This window comes from Poecilia mexicana, unplaced genomic scaffold (assembly GCF_051168715.1).
Source record: "Poecilia mexicana isolate PSO_F unplaced genomic scaffold, ASM5116871v1 scaffold_5, whole genome shotgun sequence".
NCBI classification, from domain to species: Eukaryota; Metazoa; Chordata; class Actinopteri; order Cyprinodontiformes; family Poeciliidae; genus Poecilia; species Poecilia mexicana.
The window spans coordinates 3,321,961-3,333,690 of NW_028263374.1; the positions used below are offsets into that span (position 1 = coordinate 3,321,961).

General features: G+C 39.2%; 1 protein-coding gene across 1 annotated transcript; it reads right to left on the reverse strand.

The window, feature by feature from the left end:
• Positions 1–1,485: 1,485 nt before the first annotated feature.
• Positions 1,486–11,113, reverse strand: acad9 (acyl-CoA dehydrogenase family, member 9). Its single transcript, XM_014977595.2, has 18 exons — positions 10,840–11,113; positions 10,152–10,245; positions 9,961–10,062; positions 9,546–9,652; positions 9,347–9,447; positions 8,602–8,680; positions 8,323–8,494; positions 7,477–7,550; positions 7,309–7,384; positions 7,156–7,226; positions 6,451–6,570; positions 6,248–6,376; positions 5,663–5,742; positions 4,467–4,593; positions 4,289–4,366; positions 3,606–3,734; positions 3,110–3,182; positions 1,486–2,050 (listed from the first exon to the last, which is right to left on the reverse strand). Exons 1-18 carry the CDS (start codon positions 11,017–11,019, stop codon positions 1,950–1,952), a joined length of 1,893 nt encoding a protein of 630 aa, XP_014833081.1. The 5' UTR covers positions 11,020–11,113; the 3' UTR covers positions 1,486–1,949.
• Positions 11,114–11,730: the final 617 nt, after the last annotated feature.

Consider the following 11,730-nt stretch of genomic DNA (forward strand, 5'->3'; position numbering starts at 1 on the left):
AGCACCTGCTGAATAAAAATACACACCACACTTTTCAGATTTGAAACGCAAAAGAAGTGTGAAAACCACAAAACATGCAACCTCAGTTCTGAGTTGATTCGTAGCATAAAATCCTAACAGAATACTCTACAGTTTGTGGTTACAAAATAATAATAATAAAAAAAGTTCAAAGCATGTAGATTATTTTTTTTACTGGTTTTCATTTTTATTTGGACTAGATGAAGTGCTCCACAGACTGAAAGGAATTTCAATAAGGTTTTACACACGACAAGCATTTTATTGCAATTTCAGATTCCCTCGTTACTCTGCTGGAGCACATATAGCAAGCCCTAAAACTTCATTTAGACTTTTCATTAAGGGGGTTGCTTGTAAAATGTCTTATGAAGGTCTCATAATTAAAGCCCCACAGGTACAGCAACGTGTTTAATATCAAAGACAAGCATTCATCATGACGGAGTTCTGATAGAAAACCCTTTAAAAAGAATCCTGTACCTTTATCACATTAACAGATTGTTATACTTCATCTCAAGCAGCTGGACCGAGAACTCTGTGGTGGTTCTTCTGCTCTTGCTTTCTTTTGGTTCAACTGGTTCTTAAACACAGGATAAAAAGATCAGTAAAAGCTAAAAGACATAAAGTTCTGGCTCCTTGCAGTAGACTGAGTTCAGAGCTATCTGTCCAAGCAGTGAATATTTCACACAAGACCGACCGGCCCTTATTGACATGTTTTTGATGGAAGCTCCAGATGGTGGAATTTCAGCCAGTTTGCTCATAACAGCCCAGTATTCCCACACAACACCGGAAAAGAACTTTTCTCACAGAAGACATTAATCAAAACAATTCCCTCGTTTCATTTGCTACTTTTACTCCTATAAACTTTCACTCTGTGTTCAGTTTTAGACGAAGAGCTAAATGCTTGGAGCCCAGGGTGTGTGCGCTCTTGATTCCCAGGTTACCACTCCGTAAAGCCAGAGCTCAGTCCAGACACCAGATCTGTCGTTTGGTTATAAAAGCAGGTCACGCTGTACTGCGTGGAGACGACCAACTCGCCTCCTGTGAACAGGTCTTCTTCTGCTTTCACCATCTTTACCTCAGAACAGCAGGTCGGACGTGAGGCCTGTTTGATGAAGATTGACAGGATCCTTTTGGATGAAGGTCCAGGGATCGAGCGGTGGGGATGTGCAGATTGATCGGCCAAAATTCTTTCATTTTGGATGATTGACAATCGGTCCATATTTGAGTATGAAGCAGATCTTCTCCACAGATCTTTTCTATTGCCACAACTCTCTGCGAGAGGGCTGCGTTTCACAATAGTCAGACTATACTGCTGGAAGACTTTGCAACGTTTATGCTGCATTTAGTACAGAAACAAATTGGTGGAGGCCAAAGTCAGTGCACAGTGAAGCTGTGGACAGTTAAAGGAGAGGAGCCACCAGGACACGATGCAACATCAGCAGCAGAAACAACGCAGTTCCCAGGTACAGCTTTCTGATTGAAGTTACTTATTTTATTGTGAAAGGTTCTAAACCCGACAGCCGCAACAGAAACATTGAAACGAGTTTACTGCTCACTAAAACCGTAAACATGACAAATCATACTTGAAGCAGCAGCAGACTCCTCAGCTCTGACTGATGAGGAAAGCACCAGCTGAACTTCCTCAGAGAACAAATCCGACTGGAAGAAGCGCATATGATCCATCTCCTAAACATGTTACACATGGCAATTTACAAGAAATCTGGACTTTCTGTTAAAAACTGGCTTTCTTTTAACATTTTCTTCACTGATGGTTTGTTAAAGAGCACTTGGGTTAGTTTTCTCCCGGTAGGACGGCCTTGTCCATCGAGCTCACAGGTTAGCTCAACGACCACATCTGAGAAAACACAGGAATCGTGCTACGTTTCTCCTCCGGCCACAGAAACGGAGGCGGATCTAACGTCACAGGAGAGAAATCAGAATGTTCTTTCAAGAGGGTGTGAGCAAATATAGGATCTGTTCTCCAAAACCGCCTGGGCGATCTTCTTGATGCTGGCGTCGTTGTTTTCTGGAGAATCTGGGGAGGAAAAATGCATTTGTTTAATCATCATCTGTCTGGACTGTGGCGCAGAGTAACAAACCTTGTAAAAAAAAATATCTATGTCCTTTGAACATTTTGTCATTCATTTATTTAGAAAGACACAAAGTAGAGCGTCGCTGCAAAGTGAAATGAATGGTGGTTTTTGAGGAAAACAACCAGGGATGGAACCAAAAGGACCATGCCAAGTTCCCAGGACAAATATTAGCTAACCGGTGGCTAACAGAAAGCCCTTGTTGAAAGAAGCTCAGAAAAAAAACTCTGTTTTCACTGCAACTAAACTTTTTGGGAAATATCCTAGAGATTAAACAAAGCAGTGAAGTTCAGTTTACGATTGAGATTGATTAAAAGATTTTTGATCTAATATCTAAAAACAATTATTTTTTTCAGAATTCACAGGAGAAGTGAATGCTGCAAGTCAAACGAGTCGATGTAGTCTGCTGTTTCTGTAGATAGACAATATTTTCATTTAAATAAACTGAACTGACAACCAACATTGCTGGGAATCTGTGTGTGTGATTGAACTGTAATGGTTTACTTGATGTGAACTGGTGCTATATGAATATTTTTTGGTTTTGGACATCCTCCATTAATCTAGACACACTCTTAACTTATCCATTCTGTTGCTATATTTATCCATTTTTCAGACACATGCAGTGACTTTATTCAAGAACAAAATCTAGTGATGAGTCCAGTGATTCTTTTTGGTGTTATTGGAAACTTTTATGGCGGAAACGCTCTGCAGCTCGTTTCCTGTCTGTCCTGAGCCAGTAAATACAGTTGAACTAGAATTAAATGATTACACTTAATAAAAAAAGTAAAGTTTGATTAAAGTATTACACAAAAGTAAAAATGCCTGTTTTTTTTTCCCCCAAACAGAAGACTTTCCTAACTTTATGTGTCTATCAGACTTTTCAGAAAAATCACTAGATGGACAAGGATTTATTAACATAACAAAACATTCAGATTTGCAAAGTTGAGCCAAAAAAATATGAGAGCTGGACTTCCTGTCGCCACCGTACAGCAGCTTCTGCTTACGTTTCTGCAGCTGAACCATGGAGTAATTGTTCTTGAAGAAGGCGTCGTTGCAGAATGTGTTGGCGAGCAGCACCTGGAAGGAGCGACGACATCACAGCAAGATTTAGAAAAATAAAAATAAAAAACATTTTAAAAGCACCAGTCAGCTCCACAGTGCATCCAGAAGGTTTTGCAGTGATTTACAAATTTATTAAAACTGAAAAAATAAATAAATAAATACATTTACACAAGATTTCACAGCCTTTGCTTCACACTCTGTTCATCCAATTAAAGCCTGAATATGACGCCACGAGCTCAGCACACGCATCTGTTGGCAGTTCTTCTCCAGCTGAATCAGACCGGATGGGAGACGACCGGGCAGCCATTTTCAATTCTGGGGGATGTCAGTAACTGGGATTTTTTTTCTTTAAAGAAAGCCATCAGCTGCTGGTAAGATGTTAACTGCCCGTATGGTCTGCATGGAGCCCAGCTGCAACGGCTCTTGGCCGACACACACCTCGTGGTCGTGATTCCTCAGGCCGATGCTGATGGAGCGGCTGGCTCTGGACAGGACGGCCGTCATGGCGTACAGGTTGATCAGGACGTCCGCCACCCTCTTCAGGACGAGCTGCTCGTCCACGATGCTCTGAAACCGGGTTTAAAAGAAACAGAACAACATGAAGCATTGGCTCTTTAAAACCGACAAGTACAGAGGGAACAAAAAAACCCTGGTGCAGACCGGACATGTCAGGGAGATGGAACTGTTGGAATAATCCAGGGGGCGCACTGGAGTCACGTTAGAATATTATCCAATTGGCTTCTTGAGATGTTAAGAAATGTCATTTGCATCCGGTTTGATGTAAAACGGATGACACGTGTGATTTAGAGCCAACTGTGTGCAAATGACGAATATTTGTAATTTATCATTCTGCTATGCACAAATGCAGAGCTTGGTGAGTTTTTGTAAATGTTTAGGTCTCCAAAAAGCAAATTCATTTGACTGAAGAAAAAAACTAAAAACAAACAGTATGATTACATTCGGCCTTAGCAAACAAAGAACTTTTTAGTCACTTCCTGTTTTGTGGCGAAGACTGGTGTCTGTTACAAAAGACTGATTAGATTTTCTCTAAGGGATCAACAGGACCAAATACCAAGCGTCCGTCTGTTCATCCATTTAAAGACATTAGAAAATGAAAATACCTTTCCGTATCTGTACAGAAGGCTCTCCACCGTCATCCCGAAAAGGCTCACGTTCTGCTCCAGTTTCTTAGCGCTTTCCTTTAAAACAGAAACAGAAAGTCACCAAGGTGCCGGAAAACTACCTGGAGGAAGACGAGAAAAGAAAAGAAATCCTGCTGAGGTTGGAGCAGCTTCTCACCTCCAGGCTGGGATGAACCACCCCGTCCTTCCCCGTCAGGCCGAGGTCCACTGATGCTCCCAGCGACGTCCTCAGCTTCTTCCCAGCCATGTTCATGGCCATGAATATATTTCCTTTCTTCATCTCCCTGAGAGGGAAATAAACAAAACAAAAAACAACGCCTCTAAGAGACAGCGCCTAGGAAAAGTATTCACCGACTTGGATGTTGAACTACTTTTGTTGCTTTCAAAGGTCGGCTTGTTTGAGAAACAAATTAACAAAAGAGCAGAGAGGAGAGTAAAAACAGGTTTCAACTGAATTATGATCAATTCAGCCTCATGAATAAACCGTGCACAAAAACAAACTTGTGCCGCTGTATTTTACACACAAATCAGCATGTGCATGAATTGATATGGTCTGAAAGTTTGCATAAATATATGAAAACTTTTTATTTGTCATGAAATCATGCGGCCGCTGAGCTGTTTTCAGAGGACAGTAAACTACAAACCACCAAAACTCACCTACTTCCTCTAACCTATGAGTTCATTTAGTAATTAGAAACAAGGAGAGTTTTTCATAAAAAAATCATGTTTTCTTATGATTTTAATATTTTTAATATGTCATTTAAATAAACACAAGCATCCTTACTTTACAAGTCGGCCCAAAATTAACAATATCACTGGCAGAGGTGGATGAAAATGTATTTTATTCAAACAAAAGTCTTGTTTGTGACAAGAAATTATATATATATATATATATATATATATATATATATATATATATATATATATATACATATATATATATATATATATATATATATACATATATATATATATATATATACATATATATATATATATATATATATATATATATATATATATATATATATATATATATGTGTGTGTGTGTGTGTGGGTGTGTATATAGATATACACACATACAAATATATATATAAAACTATATGTGAATTGGACATAATCATTTGGTTTTAATTTTAATTTTTTCCTTTGTCTGTTCAAACTAATTAATAAAATAAGTAAATTTCAGTTCAGAGATATTAAACGTAATTTGAAAAATCTGAATTACATCTCAAGACAAAATGATTTCCCTCTCAATAACAAGTGAAAAATTCCACCAACATAAAAAATATGACTTTAATCATATCAGGGGTATGAATAATTTAGACCCACGCTGTGGCGTTTTACACCTACTTGATTTTTCCCGTGAGCACTTTGCCGGCGTACTGCATCCCGGTGAGAGCGACGTACATCCTCAGGATTTCGTTTGTCCCCTGGACACAAACGGCAGGTTTACTGTTCTGACGTAGTTTACTACTAAAAACACTCAAAATGATAAAAACAGCAGCGGGTGGGAGCTTGCTGACTGTGGCAGAGAAAGATTCAGATTTTTCTGGCATTCATTTTTGATCCCACTTCTAATATTTAACTCAAATTTGATGAAGAAAGAAACTCATCTTCAAGTTACAAAGTCACCTGCCACCTGCTGGCCACTTACAGCAATAACATGCTGTCCTCCGATAGATAACACACTTGGCACTACTTTGTCTCTCTCCTAGACCTTGTGATCCGCTAACTGTGGAATCATTTCTCATCAATGTAGATGCATGACAATTTTTTTTGTTCATTTTTGTTCATCTAAACCAAATGTTATAAAGTCAAGAGGGACAATCTTTTCATTTTGGTCAAGAGGTTAGCTAGTTGTCCATCAGTCATTTAAAAAAAAAAAAAGAAGACGACGAAGAAGAAAAGAAATCACCATCCTGTTAGCCAACACACCTCAAAGATGGGCAGGATGCGACAGTCCCTGACGTAGCGCTCAAACGGGTAGTTCTTGGTGTAGCCCAGACCACCGAGAACCTGCAGAGCCTCACTGCAACAGATCCAGCCTCCCTCTGAGCTGAAGACCTGCACACAACATTCACACTGTGACCTCTCTGGTTATTATTGGGTTTACCATCAACGACGTCCGGCTGTCCAACCTTCACCATGGCAGCCTCTAACGAGCAGTCTGGGACTCCTGGTCGATCCATCATCCCCGCAGTCAGGTACGCCATGCTCTCCATCACAAAGGCATTAATGGCCATCAGAGCAAACTTCTCCTGCAAAAACAAACGAGTCAAAGCACGTCATCATGCAGAGGTGGGCAGAGCGGCCAAAGACTGTACTCAAGTAAGAGTAGCACTACTTCAACATATTTTATTACTCCAATGAAAGTAAAAAGTATCCATCCAAGAAGTTAGTCAAGTAAGAGTAAAAATGTATTTCGTAAAAAGTACTGAGTAACTGATGAAATTATGAAATACTGATTATTATCTTTTAATATTTAAAATCTGCATCATCAGATGGACCAAAATGACAAAATTTATATAAGTAACAAAAAAAAAAACTAAATTATGAAATTTCATAAAAACATCAGCTGTGTGTCTTTATTTGGTGAATTTTGGGTTAAAACATGTTTGTTTTCCATTCAGTGGGTAGAAAATCCAGAAATTTTGCTCAAGAGCAGAAATACTTCAGAATAAAATTTCTCCTGTAAAAGTAAAAAGTACAGTGTAGTAAAAATACTCCTAAAAGTACCTTTTTAAAAAAGAAAAGTTACTCAAGTAAATGTTATTGAGTGAATGTAACTAGTTACTTCAGTACTCTGCACCAGGAGCAGTGAAGGGAAACCTGTGTGGTCCTACCTGGATCATCCCAAACTCACTCAGGCTTCTGTTAAACTGCTTCCTGCTGACGGCGTACTCCGAGGTCAGCTCTAAAGAAAAAAAGATAAATAAATAAAACCATTCACCACTTCTGTTTCTGGGAGTAGATATATCTTCTTCTTTTTTTTTTACCCATCAGCTTTTTGATCATTCCAGCACAAGAACTGCCCATACTGAACCTCCCCGAGTTCAGGATGTTCATGGCGACCTGTTGAACACAGACAGAACTTCATTAAAACTGGGGGGGGGGGAAAAGCAACATATGGTTACAAGTTAGCCTGAAAACAGAGCAGAGTTCACCTTGAATCCGCCTCCGACTTCTCCAATCACGTTTTCCACGGGAACAGGAACGTTGTCAAAGGAAACTTCACACGCTTCAAAACAAAGAACAATTATGCTAACATCGTCCCCTAGTGTCATGTATGGAGAACTGCAGGACTCGTACTAAAAGTGTGTGTTTAGCCAAAAGGTAAAGATGATGTTCACCAAAAAAAAAAAAAAATTGGATTTACAAAACCGTTCATATGCACACCAGCACACAATTTTCCTGATGAACCACAGCTGTACCTAAACGTTTTCACACAAGGTTCTGCACTCAACACACGCATGAAACTATACATTCCCGATGCAAAACTCCTCGGTAATATTAGTTTCACGTCAAGTTTGTTTTTTATGAATCACAATCTTTGCATGGAAAGCGGTGCGCACACGTTTCAGGACACATTTTGTGCAAATTGCACATTTGTGCAAATGCATCGTTCTCTCTGAAATGGCAGCAGAGAAATCAGAAGACAAAAAGAAACCAATATGTGGCTTGACTTTTTTAGCAAATAAAATGAAAGCATAGCATGTATGGAAGTAAATACCTTGAGGTGTGTTTCAGTTTTAAACATCTACAGTCGAGCTTAGTTTGATTGGGTGAACGACCTCCGTTTACTGTGAGCAAAATTTCTTTTCAAATTCTTTACCTTCCAAAAGAAAGGGCTGGATTACAGGTCTGGGATTAGGAAGGTACAACCATGATGTCTGTGGTTCTAGCGTGACAAAATGTACAACTCTTCCATGGGTATGAATATTTTTGCATAGCAGAGGTAATGCGGCCTAAACGCCGCAGAACGCATTGCCAGGTATGAATGAACGTCTTACTGTAGGAACCCCTGATGCCAAGTTTGTCTTCAGGTTTGCCGCTGCTGATGCCCCCAAAAGCTTTCTCCACGATAAAGGCTGTAATCTTGTCTTTCTTCACACCGTCTACTTCCACTGCGGTCCGAGCAAACACCGTCATGATGTCTGCGAAGCCTCCATTTGAAATCCAAAACTGAAAACAAGAGAACGAACGAGGAACTCAAGAGTCGCTCCACAGAAATAGGGACATGCTGGGAGAGGTTTTTTTTTTTTTTTTTTTGTAAAATTGATATGCGTCACCTTGGAACCATTGATCAGGTAATGTTTTCCATCTTCAGACAGAGTCGCCAGAGTCTGAATGGAAGCTGCATCACTTCCACTGAAGGGAAAAGAAAACAATAAGAACATCAAACTGGTTGGCAATGTGAAGCTGCTATCCAAAGAAGACAAAAAAAAACAAAAAAAAAACAGATGTCTGGATATTTGGGAGTTGTTTTTTTTTTGTTACAAAAATCGTCTGACTGGCCACCTTACAGTCAAAGACTTTTGTAGACATTCGGAGTGAACCAATTTATCAATCAGCTGATTTATTTGTGCCGATTTCCTTAATTTTGGGAGATCGGTGATCAGCTGATACTTAGAATTATCAGTTTTTCAGATTTGACTTTTTATAGGTGTATGTTAGAGTAAAATGAACATTGCTCTTTTAGTCTATGAACTACAGACAAGTCTCTGAAATTCTGAAGCAAATATTTTGTATTTATTTGTAGAAATTGAGAAATGGTCAAAATAACAAAAAAGATGCAGCGCTTTCAGACCTCAAATCATGCAAAGAAACAAGTTTATCTTCATTTAGAAACAACAATACTGATGTTTTAACTCAGGAAGAGTTCAGAAATCAAGATTTGGTGGAATAACCAGAAGGTTTTCAATGGGGTTCTGTGCAGCGGTTCTTCATTTTCATAAGAATAAAACTAAAAAAAAAAAAAAAAACCTTCAGAGGAAACTGTGGACCCGGTCCTGAAGGAGTTGTCAGGATCTGTACCTGCCAGGTTCTGTAAGGCAGAAAGCGGCGATGTGTTCTCCTGAAGCCAGCTTGGGCAGATACTTCTTCTTCTGTGCTTCGTTCCCAGCAATCAGAATCCCCTGAAACCACACGACTCTTAGCACGCACACATCCCAGCGTGTTCGACTAAGTGAGCAGACCGAGACTCAACACAAATAAAGCGGCATGCAACAGCTACCTTCAGACCAATGGCCTGATGTGCAGCCAGAGTGACGGCAATAGAGCCGTCCAGTGCGATGATCTCGTTCAGCCGGGCATACATGGTGTTGGAGAGTCCGAGACCACCTGCAGTTAGGAAGACAGAGATTTTTATGAATGCATAAGATCACATCCGGAGATGTTGAGGATTATCTGCTTACTTTTCTGCACAACTTCAATTTAGCGAAGGACCCAAAGATTGTGCTCAAGTAAGAGTGACACTACTTTAACATACTTTTACTCAAGTGACAGTAAAAAGTAGCCGTCCAAAAATTGCTTGAGTGAGAGTAAAAAAAAGAGTTTGGTAAAAAAGCGACTCAAGTACTGAGTGACTGATCAAAATCTACATTATTTAATATTTAAAAATTATTATTGCTGTGATCCCACCATCTCACCATATTCCTCAGGGATCATGATTCCAAACAAGCCCAGCTCCTTCAGGCCATTCAGAGTCTCTGCTGGAATCTTAGCTTCTCGATCTATTTTTGCTGAATCAACTGGAATTGTGGGGGAAGGGGGAGACGACAATTAATAAAATAATTTAATAACCAATTGACTGACATTACTTCAGATCCTCCTCTCTCACCTTCCTCGTTGAAGAACTTCTCCACTGGTGCAACAAACTGCTTAACCTCCTCCAACTCATCGCTTCCAATCTCTGGATAAGGGAAGACCTCAGCCTGGAGGAGACAAATACGATGACTCCAAATAAAAATGGTGAATTTCAGTTGTATTGTTGTCATTTTTTATACTGATTTAAAGAGGTGGGTACAGAACCCAAAGATTGTACTCGAGTAAGAGTAGCACTACATCAGCGTATTTTTACTCAAGTAAAAGTAAATGAAAATGGATACATAGACTAAAAACTGGACAATAGACATTTTTAATGTGCCTTCGTGAGCCTGCTGCTTATTTTTTATTCTTTAATTGAATATAATTTCAGGTTTTTGGTGAGTTTTCTTGACCTGGTTGACTCAAAAAATGAGCTATTGCTGTTACAGGTTAACTTTCGAAGCTTTACAGAAAGACTATTTACTGTTCCCATGGCTTCCGGAAGCATTTAATTGTTTTCGGAGTGTCAGAGTACAGAGGAAGTAAACCTCATGTATATCTTGCTTTGTGTTGCTCTGTCCTATAAAGTCACATTGACAACAGTGAAGTTTGAACTGACAAACTTCAGGTCATGTGAATACCTTTGTACCGTTTAGCCTTGTTACAAGTAACTCTGTTCGCCGTCAACTGTCACGCATCTAAAAACAACTCCCCCCCGTTACCTTGTTGATCTGCCCCAGGAACAGATCCTTGGCGTAGGCCAGACTCCTTGAATGAGTTCTGATCGTCCTCCGCTGCTGAACACGCAGCGCCTGTTTCCCCAGGTGCCACGCGTGACAGACGAGTCTGTTCTTTCCGCGTGGAAAAGCTCTGGATAACGCGAGGAAGCTGTTGACATTCATTGTACTTCGAAGCACGTAAACCTTAAACCAACCTCCGTGTACTTGCTTTATCAAACACTGGCGGAGTAACCTTTCACCCGTCTCTGACGCATGTTGATGACGTTGGTATTTTCACTGGAGATGCTTTCAGAGTCCCTCGTAAAATATATGTGTAAAATAAAAATATCAACCATTGCCAGGTTTCTTCTTCATTTTTTGATACATTTTTTTAAAACGTAAAATTATTTCTAAAACCCTTTTTCCTTTTTCAAACATAAAACAATTTCTAAATACACTTTTAAAGTTTTATTGTTAGTTATGTTCTACACTTACAGACATTTTTGGGTTTATATCAGAACCCTGGTTTGGAATGCTTTAATAAATATTAGATCATGACTGTATAACACCCACTATGAAACAAGGTATTGTTACACTCATGCCTAGACTTGGGAAAGATCCAACTCTTCTTGATGATTTAAGACCTGTAACACTATTAAATAATGATTACACACTCCTGTCCTTCATTTTTGCTAACTGCTTAAAATCCGGCACATCCCAAATTATTTCTGACAGTCTGGATTTCTAAAAGTACATATTCACCTTATTTTGGACTTAATTGTCTATAACCATTTAGTTGAAAATTAAGGTTTTGAATCATTTTTAGACTTTTATAAAGCCTTCACTCTGATAGAGCATGAATTTATGTTCAAACCTTTATATTAATTTCAGTTT